This window comes from Oncorhynchus masou, chromosome 33 (genome assembly GCF_036934945.1).
Source record: "Oncorhynchus masou masou isolate Uvic2021 chromosome 33, UVic_Omas_1.1, whole genome shotgun sequence".
Lineage (NCBI taxonomy): Eukaryota > Metazoa > Chordata > Actinopteri > Salmoniformes > Salmonidae > Oncorhynchus > Oncorhynchus masou.
In genome coordinates, this window is record NC_088244.1 from 10,349,514 (window position 1) to 10,374,528 (window position 25,015).

Below are 25,015 nucleotides of genomic sequence, written 5' to 3' on the forward strand. Positions count from 1 at the left end.
TGTTCTCATTAAAGGCTACTCTTAAGCCTCACAGCATGGCCTGACCCCCTGCCCTGGGAACCTGTCTGGAATCCTGTGAGCCCTGCCCTGGGGACTTGTCTGGAATCCCGTGAGCCCTGACCCCCTGCCCTGGGAACCAGTCTGGAATCCCGTGAGCCCTGACCCCCTGCCCTGGGAACCTGTCTGGAAGCTCTGAGCCGCCTGGCCAGCCTGTTGTGCTCTGCTCTGCTGGAAATGTGCTGCTTGGGTTTGTTCTGCTACTGCAGGGACACTCACATGGTGCTGCTGGAGGGTAATGTCAGGAGAGCAGGGCCTCGAGAACCATGCCGCCTCCGCACAGCACTGTGGGAAGGAAGATCTGTCGTTGCCTTATTCCAAATCCTACCCTGTGAGGGTGACCCTTGATGTTTTGTCTGCAACAAGTGACTACAGAGGCACTCCAAGCGGCACCCTAGGGGCTGGCCCGGGGTTAGTTTTGGATTGAGTGTTGGTTCATCCCACGCCCCCTCATTCTTCCACCTCTTGGATGTCTGTTTTCCTGCTTGAAGAGTTATTCTGGATACCCATCCTAGTTATTGAAATGAACTAGAATTTTCAATGGAATACAGTATAGCTTGAAAAAACAATTTTCACTCATCAAACCCTTGATAGCCCTCCTTTCTGTTGTTTTTGTTGTGAACCCTGTCTCTGCTGAGGTGTTAAGTATGGTGGTTTCCTCGCCGTCTGAGCGTTCACATCCCACGCGTTATGCTCTTAGTCCACACCAAGCAATAGCACGTCTCAGAAAGGGAAGGTCCTTTCTGAGAATACCTAAACATTGAAACAGTTGGGGACATTGTGAGCTTTCACAAACACATAATTGTGGCATACTGTAGGAGGTTTGTAACTCTGTAGCGTTCAGGCTGCGCCTTCTGTCAGGTGGCTCATCCCAGAAGATAAGCATTGTGTTGAAAGGAAAGCAATAAGCTAGCAGGAGATTGGTTTGAGTGTGAATAGATGAGCAGTAGAGCTGGGACGAAAATGATCGACACCGACGATCATTACCACAACCAATTTACTGACACCGATAATCACAATAAATAGCCTACTAGAGAAATGTGGAGTTTAAAGGAAATACGTTTGCTAATGGTACAATTGATAGTAACAACATTCAAAGTAGTAGTTGTAGTAGTAGTGCTAATGGTATGGTAATATATAAAAGGTGGCTAACAAGTGTACATGAATGTTACGTGGTTATCGTGATAGTTCAGTCAATTTATCGTTCTATGGATTTGTGTCCATATCGCCCAGCTTTACCCAACAGTCAAGTGCTCGTCGAGGCCCTGTTTGAATGGTTACTATAGTACAGAAGACTGTAGTTCAGTGGGGAAGTTTTTAGCAGTCGGGGAGGGGAGGGGGGGGGCACATTAAACTAACTCAACAGGATCAGACAATGTACTCATGAAGCACATCTTGGCTCAAAGTTCTCTTCAGGTAATCTCAGCACCACAGGTAACATTCCCTTTAGATTGACAGAACAGTAAGAAAGCCTTCTGGCTATTTTCACAACTGTCAGAGATTTACTGAAAATTCCTGTAAAAGTCGATGGTGCTGGAATGACCTATACACGGTGCTGCTTCAAGTCTCTCCGAGCTGTAGGACACCATGTTGGTTTCTTTTCAGATCTTTTGTGACGACAGCGCATTAATCTGACAGTCTCTCTGTACCCCTTCCTTTATTTCTTCCCTCCTTCCTTCCTTTCTGCCCGTCCGTCAATGCTAACAGTCCCTCATGTACTGCTTAGCCACGTAAGCAGTGAATCAGGTACCAGGGCCATAGGTAGCAGCCTTGGCTGCGCCAGCCTGCCCTCTCTACCTACAGTACGCTACTCTCCCCCAACCCTGTTTGCCCATCGCTGGTAGTCACTTTTTTAGCCATCTTCTCAAGTCTGAGATTTGAAGCATGTGGTCAACTTTATTTTTATTTTTTTAAGATTCCTTTGTCTCGCTAAATGTGTGGTTTGAGAGGGCGTGGATGTTTGTATGTGATGTCTATCAGGTAACATGGTTGTCTTATGTCTGTCCGTTCTTGTCTTTGTTATTTTTCTCCTCTGAACAGATGACCCTCAGATCTCTTGTGTGCATGCTGCATAATCATATTGGCCTTTCCCATTTATTCATTTTTTCTCCAACAGTAAAAATGAATTGGAACTTGACCTGATCAGGCAATCTCTTTTTCTTTATGGGAGAATAATGAACACACTGAGGGATTCTGCTCAGACATTTCAGACCCCAACCACTTTAATGAGATGCATATGCAGTACCAGTCAAAAGTTTGGACACACCTACTCATTCCGGGGTTTTTCTTAATTTTTTACTATTTTTTTACATTGTAGAATATTAGTGAAAACATCAAAATATGAAATAACACCTATGTATTGTATTTTACCTTTATTTAACTAGGCAAGTCAGTTAAGAACAAATTCTTATTTACAATGACTGATGACGCTGGGCCAATTGTGCGCCGCCCTATGGGACTCCCAATCACGGCCGGTTGTGATACAGCCTGGAATCGAACCAGGGTCTGTAGTGACGCCTCTAGCACTGAGATGCAGTGCCTTAGACCGCTGTGCAACTCTGGAGCCCACATATGGAATCATGTAGTAAGCAAAAAAGAGTTAAACAAATCCAAATATATTTTATTTTTGAGATTCTTCGAAGTAGCCACCCTTTGCCTTGATGACAGCTTTGCACACTCTTGGTATACTCTTAACCAGCTTCATGAGGTAGTCACCTGGAATGCATTTCCATTAACAGGTGTGCCTTGTTAAAAGTTAATTTGTGGAATTTCTTAATGTGTTTCAGACAGTAAGTTGTGTTGTGACAATGTAGGTGTGGTATACAGAAGATAAACCTATTTGGTATAAGACCAAGTCCATAATATGACAAGAACAGTTCAAATAAGCAAAGAGAAACGACAATCCATCATTTCTTTAAGACATGAAGGTCGAGAGAATGCCAAGAGTGTGCAAAGCTGTCATCAAGGCAAAGGGAGGGTACTTAAAAGAATCTCAAAAATAAAATATATTTTGATTTGTTAAACACCTTTTTTTTGGTTATTACATTATTCCATATGTGTCATTTCATAGTTTTGATGTCTTCACTGTTATTCTGCAATGTAGAAAATAGTAAAAATAAAAACCCTTGAATGAGTAGCTGTGTTCAAAACTGTTTTGACTGTACATACAGTACTTTCTGAAATACAGTGAAATTTCCAGTATTCCTGCTTCGCTGATATCAATCTCCTTAGAAGGCAGTGTAGCTAGCATGAGCTGAACACTACAAGGTGATCAGGTTATTAGCTGTTTAGAGATTTCATTATTCTCCCTGGGCTCCAGTCCACCCCATCTTAAATTGGGAATGTTGATGCAATAATGATTGCGGTATGATTACCAGGGGCCTCATTTACAAACATTGCGCATGAACAGAATATACCCCAAAACATTTATACAAACTGAACTTCTCCTCCTGCAAGCTTCAGACCATGAGTACGGACACGTTCTAGTGGTTGAAGTATTGCATTGCAAGAAGGCAAAAGTAGCCCTGTGCATATGGGGGATATACTGTATGATGACTTATAAATAACTTTAAAAAACAACTAACTAAATATAATAACAAGATGCAATAATTTGCTGTTAGTGAGAAGAGAATCTATTTGTTATCTTTGCATTCTAAAATAATTAGAAATCACCTTTCCTGACTGATGGTTTCATAATCACTAAATAGCCTACAGATCAACAACAGTTTAGTAAAGGCTACCATTCATCCCAGCTCTCATTTAATTGGACCCACTTCACAGTAGTAAATAGGTAAGTTATTGCTATTTCAAGTATCTTGTTCTCTGCGATCCAAAGCAAAGTTTAATGGTAGAATAGACAGTTCACCAACTCCATTGACATTTGAAAACTGTAATGTAACATTTCCCAAGGAGCCTAGACAATTTATAATACATGTGTAATACATGTATAATACATGTATAATACATGTTTATAATACATGTGTCATAACCAGTTGCACCTCTTCTGGCTGTGATGCGCTCATATTGCTGAAGTAGCCATACAACAAATGACCGTACGCATCTCAATTAATTGGGCCTATTAGATAGGCGATTATAATTTCTAGTTCCAACAGGGAGCATGGTTTCTAATGTACAGTAGAAGGGAAGGTCTTTTGCGTTGAAGTGTGTGGGCTACCACTGAATGTAGGCCTACTGTCGTTTGTTTTCCAGAGTAAACAATGTTTCAGATTTCATGGCCAGTGCAGCATATTTCGGTTTTGTAGAAAGTAAATTAAAAACAATTAAAAACAATTATTGAATAAAAACATTTGAGTTTTCCAGGTCCACAAAAATGTGCAATTTTGTTTTTGTTTCAAAAACGGTCAAATATAGCAAATGTCAAAACAACAAAACATATTCTGCCAACACCTCCAAAGACATTTGATCAAGTTCGCCATTGCTATTTCCTTCAGATATACTGTCTTGGCTTAATTACAATACTTGCGAAGTATTCAGGAAATAAGGGCGTTATTGTCACCTTCAAGGGTGAATGACGGGCGTTATTCAAGCAGAGATATAAAATGCTCGTTCAGTTTTACAGCCGGTCTGATTTATAATGGGGAAACGTGTATGTATGGCATGTGCCAAGTATATACATCTACATTTTTCCATACGTGTGTAGTGTTTTCAGAAATGGCTCACGCAGATATTTAGTGTAAAATTCACACAACGGCTATAAATGAGGCCCCAGCATCCTGCCCCTAGCCACATTCTCTAAAACAAACTACCCCTCCCATTAAACATTCAACACACACTAAGTAAATGTCCTCATACGTGACTTCTTAACCTAAATGTTCTCTCCTCTCTCTCGTCTGTAGTGCCCACGGCCAGTATGACCCGCCTGGTGCGTTCTCGTACCCACTCTACCTCCAGCATGGGCTCTGTGGAGGGGAGTCGCAGCCGCACCCACACACAGCTAGAGGGCGCCACTGCTGCCGGCCCAGGTGTCGAACAGGCCAGGCCACAGACCATGGAGGTTTCCTGTTAAAGAACCCAGCCCAGAAAACCACCACTTCCCCCTCCCTCTCTTTCTTTCCTTTCCCATGCTCAAGGTCAGAGAGGATTGGAATCCTGAGGGGGCGTCTGAAACATGTTCTGATCATTTATGAAGACAGAAGCAGTCAGGTTCTCTGCTGTGTTCTCTCACCATTTCCTGTTGTTGTCTGTCTATCATGCCTGTCTGTGCATGACTGCTGTGGTACGGCAACCTGAAAGTCAGTAAGCAGGCGGACGATGCTGCTTGTCTGGTTTTCCTTTTGCTGTCTACCAGCTCTCCCCATTTAAAAGAGGAAGAGGTTGTTTTTTTAATATTTGAGATTTGAGATATATTTGTATTTATAACTATTTTGGGTCAATGTGTCAGTTTAAAGATAACAGATGGAAAGGCATCAGGAGTTTTCTCTTGTAAATGTTGCCCCTCTTGCTGTCTCCCTCTGGGGTCTTCTTCACCTTGCTAATTGGTAAGAACAGACCAAATCACACCACCCCTCGTTAGTGATCCATTCCTTAATCATGTGTCTCATGACACACCATTTCTTTCTTGATTCTTTTTTAGTTGTTTTTATGTTGTGATTTGTGAGAAAAAAAATACCTTTGCTTTCCTGGATTGCAATACGATGTGATAAACTTGCTCCTGCTCTGTACCTTTATACCAAGAATATCTGACAGAATGACCCTCTAGTAGATGAAACGTAATGGACGTGTCTGTAGAATTGCTTTTGTCTAGATGTATCTAGAAATAGTTGCCTTGTTTGATATTTCCTTTTTCGAGTGAGTTATTTGAAATGGCAGGCCCTGGGTTTTTGATCCCACCCACATGTATTATTGCCGGGCAGAGAAAAGAACCAACCCACTGGGCACAGACGTCAGTTCAGTGTCTATTCCATGTTGGTTCAACGTCATTTCATCGAAATGATGTGGAAACAACATTGATTCGACCAGTGTGTGCCCAGTGGGAACATTTACTGTAGTTTATTGAAAATTCAAGTCAAATGCGGAGAGTACCTAAACTAGCCCCAGCTCAGTCAGAGGTGAGTAAATGTCTGCGAATTGAGGTACAGATATCATTACTACCTCTTTCATAAAATATAACTAAAATATATTAACTTACATTGCTTCCAGTTAGCAGAAAATAGTATGTTTTCCCTCCTGATTAAATAAAGATGGGGTGAGAACGACAACGGGTCAGATGCCTGAGGGACTGTGGATTGTGTAATAAATGTTTTTATAGAGTTTCTTATTAATGTTATTAGTTGGTAGTTTTCTCTGTGGTTTTCCTGCATTTCTCTCTGATTGTACTACAGCTTGGGTGAGCAAGTGGTGACGATGCATTGGACTCTGTCTGCATAGTATACGGGGTGCTGTTAGTCATACTGTGCTGACTATGTCAATTTGTACTGATCATAAAATAAAGCTAGAAGCTGTACATGCCTGGACTTTTCATCTTATCCTTCCGTCACTGGCATGTCTGTTCTCTAACTTGGTAAACTAGCCTGATTTATAATAGTGGTCCTTTGTAGTTCAGTTAGTAGAGAATGGTGCTTGTAACGTCAGGGGAGTGACTTCGATGCTTGGGACCAGCCATGTATAAAATGGAAGCGCCCATGACTAAGTAGCGTTGGATAAACATGTCTGCTAAATGGTATACATTTATTATTAGGTTCGGCATCAGCAGTTTCTCATTCTATGTCAGTCACTGACACACTCAATTAGCCATGTCTGCTAACAAAAACATTTATCGGTATGTTTATCTGGCCAACTTTCTAAACCAGTGGTGGTCGGTGCCGTTTAAGATGAGGGGGAATGATGATTATTATTATTTTAATGAACATGGTTTTATTTCTATTACAGCATATTGGATGACTGTCATTCATATTCCATTCACCCAGCTCGATGTAACATCCATAGGTTTAGGCTACTACATAATACTCAAATTGGCACAATGAATATCCCCCTGATCACAAGCAAACACATTTTACTTTCACACCAGACACACACAAACAGTTCGTTGTCTGTATATATATATAATTCCTTCTCGCATTTTTTTTATTTATTTATTTTTTTACCTTTATTTAACCAGGCAAGTCGGTTTCAACACATTTTGCCATAGTGCAGGTTAAGAACAAATTCTTATTTTCAATGACGGCCTGGGAACAGTGGGTTAACTGCCTGTTCAGGGGCAGAACGACAGATTTGTACCTTGTCAGCTCGGGGGTTTGAACTCGCAACCTTCCGGTTACTAGTCCAATGCTCTAACCACTAGGCTACCCTGCCGCCCCACATCTATCCACTCTCCTCTCACATGCTCCCCTTGCTTGTGGACTTCAGTGCAGAACACATCAGCTGTCTGTGACCAGGCGGGGAAAAAACTTTCCAAGCTAAACCTTCATATCATGACTGCGAACTGCTACATCATTGTCACGTCATAGTCAACATACGCATAGCTACTAGAACTAAGGCGTTAGTAAACCCACTATAATCATGCAGAACCGTGTGGTCCGACAAGCAGTTTAGCAGTTACACCGGCGGGCCCCAGAGGCAATGAATTAATAAAGCCAAAAGCTTACCTTGACTTGGAAGAGTTCCAGTATTGAATAGCAATAGCCAGCTAGCTAACATAGCATCCCTCTGTTTGAGCTGGGTGTTTGAGTAGGCTAAACTAGCTAGCTGCATTGGACACTAGCCAAGTAAGTGAAAATGGGAACAGAAAATCTAAGAAATATAGCTAGCTCTCTCTTGCTTCTTAATTTTGGAAGAAGTTCATTTGTTCAAAACTGTTCAACTATTGTCTTTCACGCTCTGAATCAACTACCACATTTTATGCACTGCAGTGCTAGTTAGCTGTAGCTTATGCTTTCAGTGCTAGATTAATTGTCTGATCCTTTGATTGGGAGGACAACATGTCAGTTCATGTTGCAAGAGCTCTGATAGGCTAGAGGACGTCCTCCGGAAGATGTCATAATTACTGTGTAAGTCTATGGAAGGGGGTGAGAACTATGAGCCTCCATAGAACTTCATTGCCAAACAGTGTGTTTTAATACATTTTTTGGAAACAAACATATATTTAGTATATATAGTATAGTCCTCCCCTTCCTCCACTGATCTAAACTTGTAGTACTCATGGCCGAATGACTGGGCACGTGCCAGACCAGACTATCGCATTTGGGGCCCCGAGGCACCAACCTCTGGAGAGTTGGTGCTGCATTTCAACACATTTTGCCATAGTGCAGAGTCAAATGTGCAGCTTTATAATGCTACTGTACACATTTTGTCATGAGGCAGATCATTATTTTGCTATTTTTATAGCTCATCTCATGCTTTTAACATTTTGCCATGAGAAAATGCTAGTCACTCTCACTCATATTATATTAATATGGCATAAGTCATGGCAAAATGTGTAGAATGCCAGGAGATTCATTTTAAAACTGCAAAAACTGCATTTCTCTACACCCCATGGCAAAATGGGTATAATTGCAGGTAATTCATTATAAAACATAAATTTTTCTCTACACCATCAAGATGCCGTGCCAGTACAAAAACAATCTTGTTTAGGGCCCCCAAAAGGCTAGGGCCGGCCCTGGCTACTGGTATAATGCAGTTAGTTCAGAGGGTTCAGTAGTTTAACTGCACAAATCAGTGTGGGTATAAATGTGGATATGCAGAACCGTGAGCCCATATCTCTTGATAATGAGTACAAAAGGGTTATGAAGAGAGAAATAATTGCTCAACACTTTTACCCAATCAACAGCATTTACCTGAATGATGAAGAATTTGAAGCTCTATTCTGGGGGAAAAACATTGTGACCTCACTTCACACCAGTGTATGTATGCCACCGCTCATGCAGATGCTGCAAAACAGAACATTTGCACAGACCAATTGCACCTCATTGCTACAGCTGATGACTCATTGATCAAGTCACTGATGTCAAAGGTCTGTCTGTTCCAATTACTACAGCCCCATGTTCAGTAGATATTGTTGAACAAAATCTTTCTTCCTTTCTCTTTGTGCATCACTTTTTCTTTGTCTTCCCTCCACTCTTCTCCATTTCCCTCTCTTCACTCTGACATCTGAGTTGTGGTGTGTACATGTTTCAGGCCTCATTGAAACAGGAAACAGCGTGTGTGAGGTGAATATAAAAAAAGAAGTCCTCCTGTCAAATCTCTCCACAGATGTACTATAGATCACTCTGCCACGCGTACGTAGCCTCTACCTACCACCGCTGCCTCCGTTCCTCTTGGATCACCACAAAGGAGAACACTCTTTCTTCATTGGAGCCTAAAGAAGTCTCACACAGACTCTCATACACACACATCGCACTCTCGTTCCACATGTGAACACTACCGGCAGCGTGCAACTCCCAGACCCACTGGACTCTTCTGCCCTCTGGGCCACACCTCTATCCTTGTGCTGGTCTACTGTGGTACTCTACAGCTCTGACATCAATTCATACCACAGCATCAGAAGACTGACGTTCACCAGCGCCACAACAGGGAAATGCTGTGAGTATACAAATATTTTTGAGCTGTCTAATTGTCTAATCGATCTGAATGTACTGTACACGTAAAAGGTTAGTTTTATCCAACTCAGATTTAAAATATTAAAAGTATACTTTTTGGTTTTAACAAAGACGACAACGGTCAAGTAAATATACACACATAGCTTCTATTTGTCGGGGCATGGACAAGGTGTGGAAAGTGTTCCACAGGAATGCTGGCCCATGTTGATTCCCACAGTTGTGTCAAGTTGGCTGGATGTCCTTTGGGTGGTGGACCATTCTTGATACACACAGGAAACTGTTGAGCGTGATAAACCCAGCAGCGTTGCCGGTTTTGACACAAAACGGTGCGCCTTGCACCTACTACCATACCCCGTTCAAAGGCACTTAAATCTTTATATTTTTTTCAAAGGCACTTAAATCCATATCTCAATTGTTTCAAGGCTTAAAAATCGTTCTTTAACCTCTCCTCCCGTTCATATACTCTGATTGAAGAAGAGTAAACAAGTGATATCAATAAGGGGTCATAGGATTCAACTGGTCAGTGAGAAAAGAAATAAAAGATGGTGTTCTTAATGTTTTGTACACTCAGTGTATAGGACAAACTGATCTTATATGAACAGAAATTTGCCCCGCTAAATGCTTAAATGAATACTGTAGCTTGATGTCCAGCCAGGTCTACACCTCTGGATTACAGCATCTGCTAAATGTCATATACATACACTATATATACGAACGAATGTGGACACCCCTTCAAATGAGTGGATTTGGCTATTTCAGTCACACCTGTTGCTGACAGGTGTATAAGACTGAGCACACAGCCATGCAATCTCTATAGACAAACATTGGCAGTAGAATGGCCTTACTAAAGAGCTCAGTGACTTTCAACGTGGCACCGTCATAGGATGCCATCTTTCCAAAAATTCAGTTTGTCAAATTTCTGTCCTGGTAGAGCTGCCCCGGTCAACTGTAAGTGATATTATGGAAACACTGCCATTGGACTCTGGAGCAGGGAAAACGCATTCTCTTTAGTTATGAATCACGCTTCACCATTTGGCAGTCCGATGGACAAATCTGGGTTTGGCGAATGCCAGGAGAACGCAACCGGCCCAAATGCATAGTGCCAACTGTAATGTTTGGTAGAGGAGCAATAATGGTCTGGTGCTGTTTTTCGTGGTTCGGGCCCCTTAGTTCCAGTGAAGGGAAGTCTTAACGCTACAGCATACAATGACATTCTAGATTATTCTGTGCTTCCAACTTTGTGACAACAGTTTAGGGAAGGCCCTTTCCTGTTTCAGCATAACAATGACCCCGTGCACAAAGCGAGGTCCATATAGAAATGGTTTAGAAGAACTTGACTGGCCCCCACGGAGCCCTGACCTCAACCTCATCGAACACTTTTGGGATGAATTGGAACACTGACTGCGAGCCAGGCCTAATCGTCCAACATCAGCGCCTGATCTCACTAATGCTCTTATGGCTGAATGGAAACAAGTCCCTGCAGCAATGTTCCAACATCTAGTGGAAGGCCAGAAGAGTGGAGGCTGTAATAGCAGAAAAGCAGGGGGACAAACTGATCTTTTCTTAATGATTATGTTACGTGCCATATTACAGAGCATTGAGGGAAGATATTTAGAAATATTTAAGGCCAATATATTTCATATGACTATTTCTGAAATGGTCATCTATTTTTGTGTCTACCATTGTCAAAATTAGACAAACACACACCAGGGTAGAAAGGTGTTCACAAAAAGAGCATTTATTTTCTACCCAATGATATCCTGCCACTTTTATGTTTGACTCCATTGATGCTTGAGAGCTCATGCATTACCTTACAGTAAAACATGTTGCAAATTACGACACAAAACTTTTCATCTTATGCGATGTTTTCTGCATCAGTGTATTGCTGCGAACTAATTTACCCATCTTCCATGGCTCCTGTTGAGCAGAAGGTTGCCATGAAATGTCATATTTGTCACACGTGTGTTTGTGCAAATCACCAATGCATGACACTTCAACTAGTTACACATTAGAGCATTGTTGTTTACATCAATTAGAGCAGTGGTCCCCAACCGGTCCATCACGAACGCCAATCGGACGGTTCAGATTATGGTGTCTGCAGTCATTTAGAAGGCATAAAAGAAAGCAACAGAAAAATTGATACTGTGAGATTTCAAAATGTTTAAAACCATCACTAGAGAGAAACTGTCAAGGAATAGAGCAAAGAGATGCTGTTTTTATTTAACTAGGCAAGTCAGTTAAGAACAAATTCTTATTTACAATGACGGCCTACCCCGGCGACGGCGGGTCAATTGTACGCCACCCTATGGGACTCCCAATCAAGGTCGGATGTGATTCAGCCTGGATTGGAACCAGGGACTGTAGTGGTGCCTCTTGCACCGAGATGCAGTGTCAGAGATGCTGCGCCACTCGGGAGCCCAGTGAGTTGAGTTTAAGTTCTTACTCGGCACTGTCAACACTTTGCATTCAACACTTTTATAAGCCATGAAATTGGCGTTCTTCCTATATCCACTCAGCGCCACAACAAGCAGTGCAGCAGAAATGAACGAGAAGGAAAGTGTATTTATAGGTTTGCGTTGTTGTTATTATTAGCAGCTTGGTTTTTTTTATATCAAGGAATATTTCACTTTCTCTGTTCATAGGAGTAAGAATTTGTGCATGAGAATTTTTGCATTAAATAATGCGGTGCGACTCGAGTTTCCCCATCAGCTGGAAGACGGTGTCCCTTCATGGTCAGTGTCAGTGGAGAAAAGGGAGAACGGAGGGATGTTGAGAGACGGACCCTCACTCTGCGACTCTCTCCCTCCGCTGAGACTGACCATCAAATGCAGACATTATCAGCCCAGTAAAATAAAAAGCTAATTATTTACATTTATGCTCACTCAGCTGTGCCTCACCAGTAAAACAACAACGGATCTATTACCAGTCTGATCATATGCCTACCTCAAATTTAGAAATATATATCTTTTTTTTAATGGCCCAAACAACAATGCTTTGTCAGGGCAATTCAAGCAAAGCCAATATGTGGTGATAATGTATTGGGCCTATAGCATACTGCACGAACCTCATTGCTACAGTACTGTTTTTAATTGGTTAATGTTACATAGGCTTGTGTTTAAAAATACATCTGAGCCGTAGAGCTCGGCTTGCATCAAAAAGTGATCTCAAAAGGTCGGTGAATTAGAGAGCGTTCTATTATGTGTTCTAATATTGTTATTTATTCAGTCGAAAGCCCCTTATTTTCCTTGCCAACAGCACCTCGACAACCAGCAGCCCATGTGTAAAAACAAGAGTGTGGTTGGAAACTAAAGGGTGTTCAGAAGAGTGGTTTTCAACTTCCTCCCTCCTTTTGTCTGACTTTGCAATAAATTAAATACAAATAGGCAGGGCTATTTTAAAATCAATTCACAGTTTTGGTTTTGAAATATACTAGCTGTAATAAGTTACAGTGAATTGTGATTGATGCAATAGTATGCACAGAAAACATGTCTCTACCCATATGAAGTCTTTAATTCCAAAATGCTATACGGTGCATTTGGAAGGTATTCAGACCCCTTGACATTTTCCACATTTTGCCTCATTGCAGCCTTATTCTAAAATTGATTAATACAACAACAACAAAGTCCTCACACAATACCCCATAATGACAAAGCCAAAACAGGCTTTTAGAAATGTTTGCAAATGTATTAAAAACTAAAAACCTAAATACCTTATTTGCTTTAAGTATTCAGACCCTTTGCTATGAGACATGAAATTGAGCTCAGGTGCAACCTGTTTCCATTGATCATCCTTGAGATGTTTCTACAACCTGTGGTAAATTCAATTGATTGGACATGATTTAGAAAGGCACACACCTGTCTATATAAGGTCCCACAGTTGACAGTACAAGTCAGAGCAAAAACCAAGCCATGAGGTCGAAGGAATTGTCCGTAGAGCTCTGAGACAGGATTGTGTCGAGGCACAGATTTGGGGAAGGGTACCAAAACATTTCTGCAGCATAGAAGGTCTCCAAAAACACAGTGGGCTACATCATTCTTAAATGGAAGACGTTTGGAACCACCAAGACTCTTCTTAGAGCTGCCCGCCAAGACAAACTGAGCAATTAGGGGAGAAGGCCTTGGTCAGGGAGATCGTCACTCTGACAGAGCTCCTGAGTTCCTATGTGGAGATGTCAAAATCTTCCAGAAGGACAACCATCTCTGCAGCATTCCACCAATCAGGCCTTTATAATAGAGTGGCCAGACGGAAGCCACTCCTCAGTAAAATGCACCTGACAGGCCGCTTGGAGTTTGTCAAAAGGCACCTAAAGGACTCAGACCATGAGAAACAAGATTCTCTCGTCTGATGAAACCAAGATTGATTTCTTTGGCCTGAATGCCAAATGCCACGTCTGGAGGAAACCTGACACCATCCCTATGGTGAAGCATGGTGGTGGCAGCATCAAGCTATAGGGATGTTTTTCAGCGGCAGGGACTGGGAGACTAGTCAGGATCGAGGGAAAGATGAATGGAGCAAAGTACCGAGAGATGCTTGATGAAAACCTGCTCCAGAGCACTCAGGACCTCAGACTGGGGCAAAGGTTCACCTTCCAACAGGACAACGACCCTAAGCACACAGCCAAAACAACGCATGAGTGGCTTTGGGACAAATCTCTGAATGTCCTTGAGTGGTTCAGCCAGAGGCTGGACTTGAACCCTATCGAATATCTCTGGAGACACCTGAAAATAGCTGTGCAGCGACGCTCCAAATCCGACCTGACAGAGCTTGAGAGGATCTGCAGAGAAGGATGTGAAAAACTTCCCAAGTACAGGTGTGCCAATCTTGTAGCCTCATTCCCAAGAAGACTTGAGGATGTACCCGCTGCCAAAGGTGCTTCAACAAAGTACTGAGTAAAGGGTCTGAATTCTTATGTAAATTTAATTTTTTATTTTTTTGTTAAACATTTGCAAAATTTCCCAAAAACTGTTTATGCTTCATCATTATGGGGTATTGTGTGCAGATTAATGAGGGGGAAAAAATTATTACATCCGTATTAGAAATAGGCTGTCATGTAACTAAATGTGAAAATAGTCAAGGGATCCGAATACTTCCCGAATGGACTGTATATCAGAAATGTTGGTAAATTAGGTTTTAATGTTTGAAAGAAGTTACGAAAAAGATGAGTGTTTTCTTTCTAATCACGGCAAGGAGTTGTTCGATGACATATTTGTTTAAAATCTATCACTTGATGGCTTAATTTCAGAAAGACAATCATGTTTTTTTAGTTTTTTTTTGTTTTTTTAAATTCTATATATCCACCTCATTATCAGAGAAATAAGTAGTACTGCCAGGCTTTCAAATGTAACAAATAACTCAAGTAGTTTTTTTTGTTGAAAAAAAAGTTTCGTTTCGTTTAAATAAAAAAAATACTTAAATACTTTAATATGAGATCTATATATAAAACATTTACATTTGTCATTTTAGTCATTCAGCAGATGCTGTTATCCAGAGTGGCTTACAGTAAGTGCATTCAACTTAAGATAGCTCGGTTGGACAACCACATATCACAGTCAAATATACAGGATACAAACATTCCATTCTAGCTTAACAATGGATACATAGTGTATTGCACCAACAAACAAAAAACATCTAAAATCTATCAATAAAGAATCTGAGAAGAGTAATATTTAACACACACATGCAAACATTTCTGATATAAAAAAACACGTGAAAAATTGGTGGATATAGCATTTTGGAAATAATTGGCTATTAATTAATAGCTGTGATTCCCTCTAACCCACAGAGTCCTCTGGTGACCCATAAGAGCTCGACATCGCCATGGGCAGTAGGCCCAGTAAAGAACGTCGGGGATCCAGCACTCAGGCAGCCTTGCTGGGCCAGGAAGAGCCCGCTGAGTCCGTCATACTGGGTAAGGCCTGCCCTCCCATCTCGGTCTGAGCACAGCACAGGACTCTGGGAAACAGGCCAGTACTAGCCTTTCTCTGTCTCTGTCCTCAGAGGTCAATCGTCCTGGGATTGTTTTGACTGAAACTTATAGGGAATTGGAAGTGTGCACGACAGCCGGGTCTATTTATGGTTAAGGACAATCATTGGATAACCTGCATTTTTATTTAACTTCTTTCTTCTTAAAAATGCATTGTTGGTTAAGGGCTTGTAAGTAAACATTTCACTGTAAGGTTGTATTCAGCACATGTGACAAATACAATTTGATTTTATTTCAAATTAGTTCAAATTAAATCAATGCGACCAACATAATGCGGAATTGTTTTTGTTAATGTTCCTGCATCCATGGTGTGGTGATGCTGTTCCTATGCATCCATGGTGTGGTGATGCTGTTGCTATGCATCCATGGTGTGGTGATGCTGTTGCTATGCATCCATGGTGTGGTGATGCTGTTGCTATGCATCCACGGTGTGGTGATGCTGTTCCTATGCATCCATGGTGTGGTGATGCTGTTCCTATGCATCCATGGTGTGGTGATGCTGTTGCTATGCATCTGTGGTGTGGTGATGCTATTCCTATGCATCCATGGTGTGGTGATGTTGTTCCTATGCATCCATGGTGTGGTGATGCTGTTGCTATGCATCCATGGTGTGGTGATGCTGTTGCTATGCATCCATGGTGTGGTGATGTTGTTCCTATGCATCCATGGTGTGGTGATGTTGTTCCTATGCATCCATAGTGTGGTGATGCTGTTCCTATGCATCCATGGTGTGGTGATGCTGTTGCTATGTATCCATAGTGTGGTGATGCTGTTCCTATGCATCCATGGTGTGGTGATGCTGTTCCTATGCATCCATGGTGTGGTGATGCTGTTGCTATGCATCTGTGGTGTGGTGATGCTGTTGCTATGCATCCGTGGTGTGGTGATGCTGTTGCTGTTCCTATGCATCCATGGTGTGGTGATGCTGTTGCTATGTATCCATAGTGTGGTGATGCTGTTCCTATGCATCCATGGTGTGGTGATGCTGTTCCTATGCATCCATGGTGTGGTGATGCTGTTGCTATGCATCCATGGTGTGGTGATGCTGTTGCTATGCATCCATGGTGTGGTGATGCTGTTCCTATGCATCCATAGTGTGGTGATGCTGTTGCTATGCATCCATGGTGTGGTGATGTTGTTCCTATGCATCCATAGTGTGGTGATGCTGTTGCTATGTATCCATAGTGTGGTGATGCTGTTCCTATGCATCCATGGTGTGGTGATGCTGTTCCTATGCATCCATGGTGTGGTGATGCTGTTGCTATGCATCCGTGGTGTGGTGATACTGTTGCTGTTGCTATGCATCTGTGGTGTGGTGATGCTGTTGCTATGCATCCGTGGTGTGGTGATGCTGTTGCTGTTCCTATGCATCCATGGTGTGGTGATGCTGTTCCTATGCATCCATGGTGTGGTGATGCTGTTGCTATGCATCCGTGGTGTGGTGATGCTGTTGCTATGCATCCGTGGTGTGGTGATGCTGTTGCTGTTGCTATGCATCTGTGGTGTGGTGATGCTGTTGCTATGCATCCATGGTGTGGTGATGTTCCTATGCATCCATAGTGTGGTGATGCTGTTGCTATGTATCCATAGTGTGGTGATGCTGTTCCTATGCATCCATGGTGTGGTGATGCTGTTCCTATGCATCCGTGGTGTGGTGATGCTGTTGCTGTTGCTATGCATCTGTGGTGTGGTGATGCTGTTGCTATGCATCCATGGTGTGGTGATGCTGTTCCTATGCATCCATGGTGTGGTGATGCTGTTCCTATGCATCTGTGGTGTGGTGATGCTGTTGCTATGCATCCATGGTGTGGTGATGCTGTTCCTATGCATCCATGGTGTGGTGATGCTGTTGCTGTTCCTATGCATCCGTGATGTGGTGATGCTGTTCCTATGCATCCGTGGTGTGGTGATGCTGTTCCTATGCATCTGTGGTGTGGTGATGCTGTTCCTATGCATCCATGGTGTGGTGATGCTGTTCCTATGCATCCATGGTGTGGTGATGCTGTTGCTATGCATCCATGGTGTGGTGATGCTGTTCCTATGCATCCATGGTGTGGTGATGCTGTTGCTATGCATCCATGGTGTGGTGATGCTGTTCCTATGCATCCATGGTGTGGTGATGCTGTTGCTATGCATCTGCGGTGTGGTGATGCTGTTGCTATGCATCTGTGGTGTGGTGATGCTGTTCCTATGCATCCGTGGTGTGGTGATGCTGTTCCTATGTATCTGTGGTGTGGTGATGCTGTTCCTATGCATCTGTGGTGTGGTGATGCCCTAGATGTTTAGATGCCTCTCTGTTAAATATGACCATAGATGATGTGCAAGAAATAGGATAAAAAACATTCCTGGTCTTCTGTTGAACCACCAGAGGGGAGAAATGAGCTTGTGCAATAACTCAATTCGCCTTTGCACTCCTTCTAAACAACGCACTTTAAAAAAAAAAAGTCTACAAAACTTAGTCCACTCTGTTCGTAACAGGTTTTAGTTTTGGGAACAGAACTGTATTGAGATCAAATGTTTCATCGGTGGGAAAAATGTACCGAATGTCGGCCAAAGTCCTTCTCGTTTCCTTCTTCTCCTGCCGGCCCCTTGGCTTCCTCTCACTACCATATTTGGTAATGAGTGGAAACACCAAGCGGATGCTTCACATTTATACATCCGGTGAAATATCTGTCTCATTGTTCAATCTGTGGCTGTACTCCCTCTAGTCACCCTCTAGAAATGGGGTGAACCAGGTGACATTGAATTCCTCAAGATGTTAGTTGATGAAGATCACATCGATCATTTAGCTCAGAAAGACTGACGATCATCTCCTTTGTGTAACTTGGAAGTGTCTTGCCTAACCATCACTACTCACATTCAAAGTGTGAATTACAAACATACAAGTACATAGATATTTTATCGTATGCATGCTTTTTTTGTGCTTTTTTGCTTTTTTCTCAGCATGAAAATACTGCGTTGTGATGGTTTGAGGTTCTCATAATAGACTGACAATAATCTTTCATGTATCTGTTCTGTCTACAGAGAGCAGCAAGTATATGGTAGTGGCCCTGTATAACTATCCCACTGGTCCCCCAGCACACTGTCGCATCCACGCTGGAGAGAGACTCGCCGTGCTTTCAGAGTAAGAAAACATAGCCTCTACATACAACTACCATAATTACTACTACTACTACTACTGTGATGTGTGTTGTTCCTACAATAACTTATGTATGTCTTGTGTTTCTGTGAATGTGCATGTCTATATAGCGAGGGGGAGTGGTGGAAGGTGAGATCCTCTGCCACAGGCAATGAGAGCTACATCCCCAGCAACTACACAGCCAAGGTGTACCACAGGTGAGTCCGCTGATCCATCTGACTCTATTCCCCTTTGGAATCTCTATTTACATGGCTCTGTCTATTTCTATGTCTGACTCGATCTCTATGCTCTTGGCCTAGGTGGCAGTATGAGGGTCTCAGCCGAGAGAAGGCTGAGGAGCTCCTCTTTCTGCCCTACAACCAGACTGGCTCTTTTCTGGTCCGGGAGAGTGAGACCCACCCTGGTCAGTTCAGTTCACACTCCAGGCTACACATTATCAAACACTAACAAGACCAGGGAAACAATCTTAAAAATGTCATTGATAAACCTGAAGTGATAAAACGCGGTGACTTAAATATGGTCTTACACTGTCCACTCTAGGTGCCAACTCCCTGTCAGTGCGTAAGAGCAGTGACCAGGATCGTCGCTCAGTCAAACACTACCGGATCCAACAACTGGAGAATGGCTGGCTCTACATCTCCCCCTGCCTCACCTTCCCCAACCTCAGAGCTCTGGTAGACCACTACTCAGGTCAGGTGCTTTAAAGCATTTACAGTGGTGTAGAAAATACTGAAGGCTGTAGTTACATCTTGTCATGCCCTTTTGTGTCCAACCCACACATTTGAACATTTTGCACAAGTGGCAGTGGGATAAAAGCTGGGGACACTTAAAGCATCTTCAGTCATTAAATTGTAGTATTCATGTTCAGGCTGAGTTGTAACAGACTGATTGACATCTCCTTCCAGAGGTCCGTGATGGGCTGTGCTGTCTGCTAGGGGAGCCCTGCTTCATCCAGGGGTCCAACAACGTTCCTGTGGTTACTGGGCCACTCCCCATGGCTGTCAGGAAGCCAACCCTCAACTGGAAAGATATGGACAGGTGAGGTCATTTACTGTTGTGGTACAGTAATAGGTTGCCAGTCTCTGTGTACCCATATCTGTCAATAAATCTTATACTGAACAAAAATATAAACGCAACATGTGACAATTTCAATGGTTTTACTGAGTTACAGTTCATATAAGGAAATCAGTCAATTGAAATCAATTCATTAGGCCATAATCTATGGATTTCACATGAGTGGGCAGGAGCACAGACATTTGGGAGCCAGGCTCAGCCAATCAGAATCAGACATAAATACTCCTCAGTTGGCTGGTCTCAGACAACCCCGCAGGTGAAGAACCCGGGTGTGGAGGTCCTGGGCTGGCGGCATGTTTACACGTGGTCTGCGGTTGTGAGGCCGGTTGACATACTGCCAAATTCTCTACAATGATGTTGGAGGCGGCTTATGGTAGAGAAATGAGCATTCAATTATCTGGCAACAGCTCTGGTGGACATTCCTGCAGTCCGCATGTCAATTGCATGCTCCCTCAAAACTTGAGACATCTATCTGTGACATTGTGTTGTGTGACAAAGCTGCACATTTTAGAATGGCCTTATTGTCCCCAGCACAAAGTGCACCTGTGTAATGATCATGCTGTTTATTCAGCTTCTTGATATGCCACACCCGTCAGGTGGATATATTATCTTGGCAAATGAGAAATGCTCACTAACAGGGATGTAAACAAATTTGTGCACAACATTTTTAAGAAAAAAGCTTTTTGTGCGTATGGAACATTTCTGAGATTTTATTTCAGCTCATGAAACATGGACCCAACACTTTACATGTTGCGTTTATATTTTTGTTTAGTACATATTCTTTGTCACCATTTCCTCACTAATGGGGTTTCTCTGTCTGTCTGTAGCTCCATGATTTTTGGCAAGGACAAAGGCAAGGACAATGAGGATTCCCTGGTGAGCGAGGGATTAAAGGAGGCCATCAAATCCTACCGCTTCATGACAGAGGACTGCAAAGGCTCCAGCCACAAATGGGACAGCTGAGCATGGATCTGGCATCATAACGACAGAGAGATACTCAGACTAAAACAGACCATAAGATGGAGAGCTTTGCATCAAGCTACCCATTAAAGCTGAGGCAATCCTGAGGACCAGACATTCTGGCCATGAACCCAATGGATCTCATTAAAGGGATGTTGTTAGGGGAACTGGAAATCACAACTCAACCACTGCAGAGAACCATGGTTCTCAAAGCTATGGTTGTAGAGTGCTCAACATTACATTGCCAAGCAGCTGAGGGCCATCTTTGCTTGGATTCATGAACAGAATAAATGTTTAGATCCTGGAGCCAGACTTTGCTAGACTTAACAGATAGTCTGAAAGTGAGATATACAGCCTTATGAACGTGATCCTGTATCATCAATAAACAGACTACATGGTTGGTTTTGTTGAAGTACGCTACCTTGAAAACAATTAAGGAACTGTGAGGTATAAGAATTAGTCTGTTTGATTTATGTGTTTCCTGTCCTGAACATGAACACCTTTTAGCTGTTGCTTGTTCTCTTCTGCAGCACAGTCTTGACTTTGGCACAGGAAATGGTCAAGGTGCAGTGGAAAGCACAATGGTGTGGCAGAGACAGAAAGTTGAGGATGTGGTGAAGAGCATCTCAAAGTTATGTCAAATATTATGGTATGAAACACATGTTCTTGTGAGGTTTCATCAACTGAAACAATGTACTGTAGTGTGTGTGTATATATATATAATGTTAATATCAAGTTTCGTGATGTTGTTGGGTGGGTGGAAATGTATTTTTTATTTTGTTTAACTATTCTACATTAAAATGTTGCATTTAGTGAAATATGGGGAAATTATTTTGTTGATATGCTGGTTTTTCACAAATCAGAGAATGAATAACCAAACGCATAAACGCCGAAATAACCAAATACATTTCACACATGAAGTGGCAAGTATTTGGCGTACCGTTATTTACGACTTTATCTTGTCTTGTATCGCCACCTGCTGGGGGAAAAGCGTAGGTTGTCAAGTTGGCGGAGACGTCAGTGACACACACGCGCCAAGCCCATTCAATTTACTTCCCCGTTAACCGTTTAGTGTGTTGTTGTTGCTCTTGTTAATAATTTAATCAGTGTATTTAGCTGTTATCCAATACCCCGGTTCTTAATGCTTAGGTTGCTGTGCACTATTCGTTTTTGTGTAATTCATGTCTTTACATAACTCAAATCAAATGTATTTATATAGCCCTTCATACATCAGCTGATATCTCAAAGTGCTGTACAGAAACCCAGCCTAAAACCCCAAACAGCAAGCAATGCAGGTGTAGAAGCACATTTGATCAACAATGCAAAAGGACAACAGTTTTACAGAGCTGGAGATGCCTTCGGGTGCCTTCAGAAAGTATTCACGCTTGACTTTTACACACCGCTTGACTTTCCACATTTGTTGTGTTACAGCCTGAATTTAACATTTATTACATTGAGATTTTGTGTCACTGACCTACACACAATACCCCATAATGTCAAGTGGAAATATGTTTTTAGACATTTTTTTTTTTTTTACAAATGAATTACATATGACAAACTGAAATGTCTTGAGACAATAAGCATTAAACCTCTTTGTTGTGGAAAGCCTAAATAAGTAAAGGAGTAAATATTTTATTAAATCAAATAAGGCCTTTATCACACCTACAGTATATTTGCGCAAAATTTGTGGAACAAAAAGTTCGAAATTCACCTGCTACAATTTCGTTCAAGCCATCTATGCATACAATTGGGTGCATACGTTGGACGATAAAAAGAAACGGAATAGACCTAAGCAGAAGGAATAGACCTAAGCAGAAGGAATAGACCTAAGCAGAAGGAATAGACCTAAGCAGAAGGAATAGACCTAAGCAGAAGGAATAGACCTAAGCAGAAGGAATAGACCTAAGCAGAAGGAATAGACCTACGCAGAAGGAATAGACCTAAGCAGAAGGAATAGACCTAAGCAGAAGGAATAGACCTAAGCAGAAGGAATAGACCTAAGCAGAAGGAATAGACCTAAGCAGAAGGAATAGACCTAAGCAGAAGGAATAGACCTAAGCATAGGCAAAATCCTAAAGGAAAATCTGGTCCAGTCTCCTTTCCAACAGACACTGGGAGACAAATTCACCTTTCAGCAAAACATTAACCTAAAACATCAAAAATACACGAGTTGCTTACCAAGACTGCATTAAATGTTCTTGAGTGGCTTAGTCACAGTTTTGACTTAAATCAGCTTGTAAATCTATGGCAAAGCTTGAAAATGGCTATCTAGCAATAGTCAACAACCAACTTGACAGAGCATGAAGAATTTTTTAAAGAATAATGTGCAAGTATTGTACAATCCAGGTGTTCAAAGCTCTTAAGAGACTTACCCAGAAAGACCCACAGCTGTCATCGCCGCCAAATGTGATTCTAAAATGTATTGACTTAGGGTGTGAATAATTATGTAAATCAGATATTTCTGTATTTCATTTTTAATAAATGTGCAAACATTTCTATACACATAATTACACTTTGACATTATGGGGTATTGTTTGTAGGCCAGTGACAAAATCTAAATTTGATCCATTTTAAATTCAGGCTGTAACACAACAAAATGTAGAAAAAGTCTAGAGGTGTGAATGCTCTCTGAAGGCCCTGTATATTACTAATCTACCTCTTTGTTTCCTCATATCTTTCAGAACATGAAAGTTGTTAACCCCTTTCCATCTTGCATGGATTTTTATGTGCCTGATGTTGGGCTTAATTTTTCAGTGCCTCTGTTGTAAAAAAAATGATAATGTGTGGGTGTGTACACACCAATCAGCGTGCTGCATTTGCCATCATGTTGTAAAAAAAAATGATAATGTGTGGGTGTGTACACACCAATCAGCGTGCTGCATTTGCCATCATGTTGTAAAAAAAAATGATAATGTGTGGGTGTGTGCACACCAATCAGCGTGCTGCATTTGCCATCATGTTGTAAAAAAAATGATAATGTGTGGGTGTGTGCACACCAATCAGCGTGCTGCATTTGCCATCATGTTGTAAAAAAAAATGATAATGTGTGGGTGTGTACACACCAATCAGCGTGCTGCATTTGCCATCATGTTGTAAAAAAAATGATAATGTGTGGGTGTGTGCACACCAATCAGCGTGCTGAATTTGCCATCATGTTGTAAAAAAAATGATAATGTGTAGGTGTGTGCACACCAATCAGCGTGCTGCATTTGCCATCATGTTGTAAAAAAAATGATAATGTGTGGGTGTGTGCACACCAATCAGCGTGCTGCATTTGCCATCATGTTGTAAAAAAAATGATAATGTGTGGGTGTGTGCACACCAATCAGCGTGCTGCATTTGCCATCATGTTGTAAAAAAAATGATAATGTGTGGGTGTGTGCACACCAATCAGCGTGCTGCATTTGCCATCATGTTGTAAAAAAAATGATAATGTGTGGGTGTGTGCACACCAATCAGCGTGCTGAATTTGCCATCATGTTGTAAAAAAAATGATAATGTGTAGGTGTGTGCACACCAATCAGCGTGCTGCATTTGCCATCATGTTGTAAAAAAAATGATAATGTGTAGGTGTGTGCACACCAATCAGCGTGCTGCATTTGCCATCATGTTGTAAAAAAAATGATAATGTGTGGGTGTGTGCACACCAATCAGCGTGCTGCATTTGCCATCATGTTGTAAAAAAAATGATAATGTGTGGGTGTGTGCACACCAATCAGCGTGCTGCATTTGCCATCATGTTGTAAAAAAAATGATAATGTGTGGGTGTGTGCACACCAATCAGCGTGCTGCATTTGCCATCATGTTGTAAAAAAATGATAATGTGTGGGTGTGTGCACACCAATCAGCGTGCTGAATTTGCCATCATGTTGTAAAAAAATGATAATGTGTAGGTGTGTGCACACCAATCAGCGTGCTGCATTTGCCATCATGTTGTAAAAAAAATGATAATGTGTGGGTGTGTGCACACCAATCAGCGTGCTGCATTTGCCATCATGTTGTAAAAAAAATGATAATGTGTGGGTGTGTGCACACCAATCAGCGTGCTGCATTTGCCATCATGTTGTAAAAAAAATGATAATGTGTGGGTGTGTGCACACCAATCAGCGTGCTGCATTTGCCATCATGTTGTAAAAAAAATGATAATGTGTGGGTGTGTGCACACCAATCAGCGTGCTGCATTTGCCATCATGTTGTAAAAAAAATGATAATGTGTGGGTGTGTGCACACCAATCAGCGTGCTGCATT

General features: G+C 41.9%; 2 protein-coding genes across 7 annotated transcripts in view; both read left to right on the forward strand.

Moving 5' to 3' along the window:
* Positions 1-6,520, forward strand: part of LOC135527807 (protein NDRG3-like) — a 70,305-nt gene extending 63,785 nt beyond the window's left edge. For 3 of the 5 annotated variants that reach the window (XM_064956397.1, XM_064956398.1, XM_064956399.1), the window contains 2 exons: positions 1,765-1,803; positions 4,914-6,520. In XM_064956397.1, coding sequence (XP_064812469.1) covers positions 1,765-1,803; positions 4,914-5,083 — 209 coding nt within the window. In that variant the 3' untranslated portion in view covers positions 5,084-6,520. The remainder of the gene's footprint in view (positions 1-1,764; positions 1,804-4,913) is intronic. The other 2 variants (XM_064956401.1, XM_064956400.1) reach the window with 2 other exon arrangements.
* A 2,001-nt stretch (positions 6,521-8,521) lies between these two features.
* Positions 8,522-23,599, forward strand: LOC135527809 (src-like-adapter 2). 2 transcript variants are annotated; one of them, XM_064956402.1, is made up of 8 exons: positions 8,522-9,594; positions 15,394-15,519; positions 18,619-18,718; positions 18,844-18,930; positions 19,033-19,136; positions 19,274-19,423; positions 19,639-19,771; positions 20,635-23,599. In XM_064956402.1, the coding sequence occupies exons 2-8, from the start codon at positions 15,429-15,431 to the stop codon at positions 20,768-20,770; spliced, it is 801 nt and encodes a 266-aa protein (XP_064812474.1). In that variant the 5' UTR covers positions 8,522-9,594; positions 15,394-15,428; the 3' UTR covers positions 20,771-23,599. The 2 variants fall into 2 exon arrangements, with proteins under 2 accessions (XP_064812474.1, XP_064812475.1); XM_064956403.1 differs by lacking the exon at positions 8,522-9,594 and adding an exon at positions 13,283-15,110.
* Positions 23,600-25,015: the final 1,416 nt, after the last annotated feature.

What these genes read in the sequence shown, in the direction of transcription:
- LOC135527809 (XM_064956402.1), top strand. Translation starts at nt 15,429, where the DNA reads ATGGGCAGTAGGCCCAGTAAAGAACGTCGGGGATCCAGCACTCAGGCA. An exon ending in CGCTGAGTCCGTCATACTGG is followed by an intron (nt 15,520 to 18,618) that starts GTAAGGCCTGCC and finishes TTCTGTCTACAG; the next exon opens with AGAGCAGCAAGTATATGGTA. An exon ending in AGACTCGCCGTGCTTTCAGA is followed by an intron (nt 18,719 to 18,843) that starts GTAAGAAAACAT and finishes ATGTCTATATAG; the next exon opens with CGAGGGGGAGTGGTGGAAGG.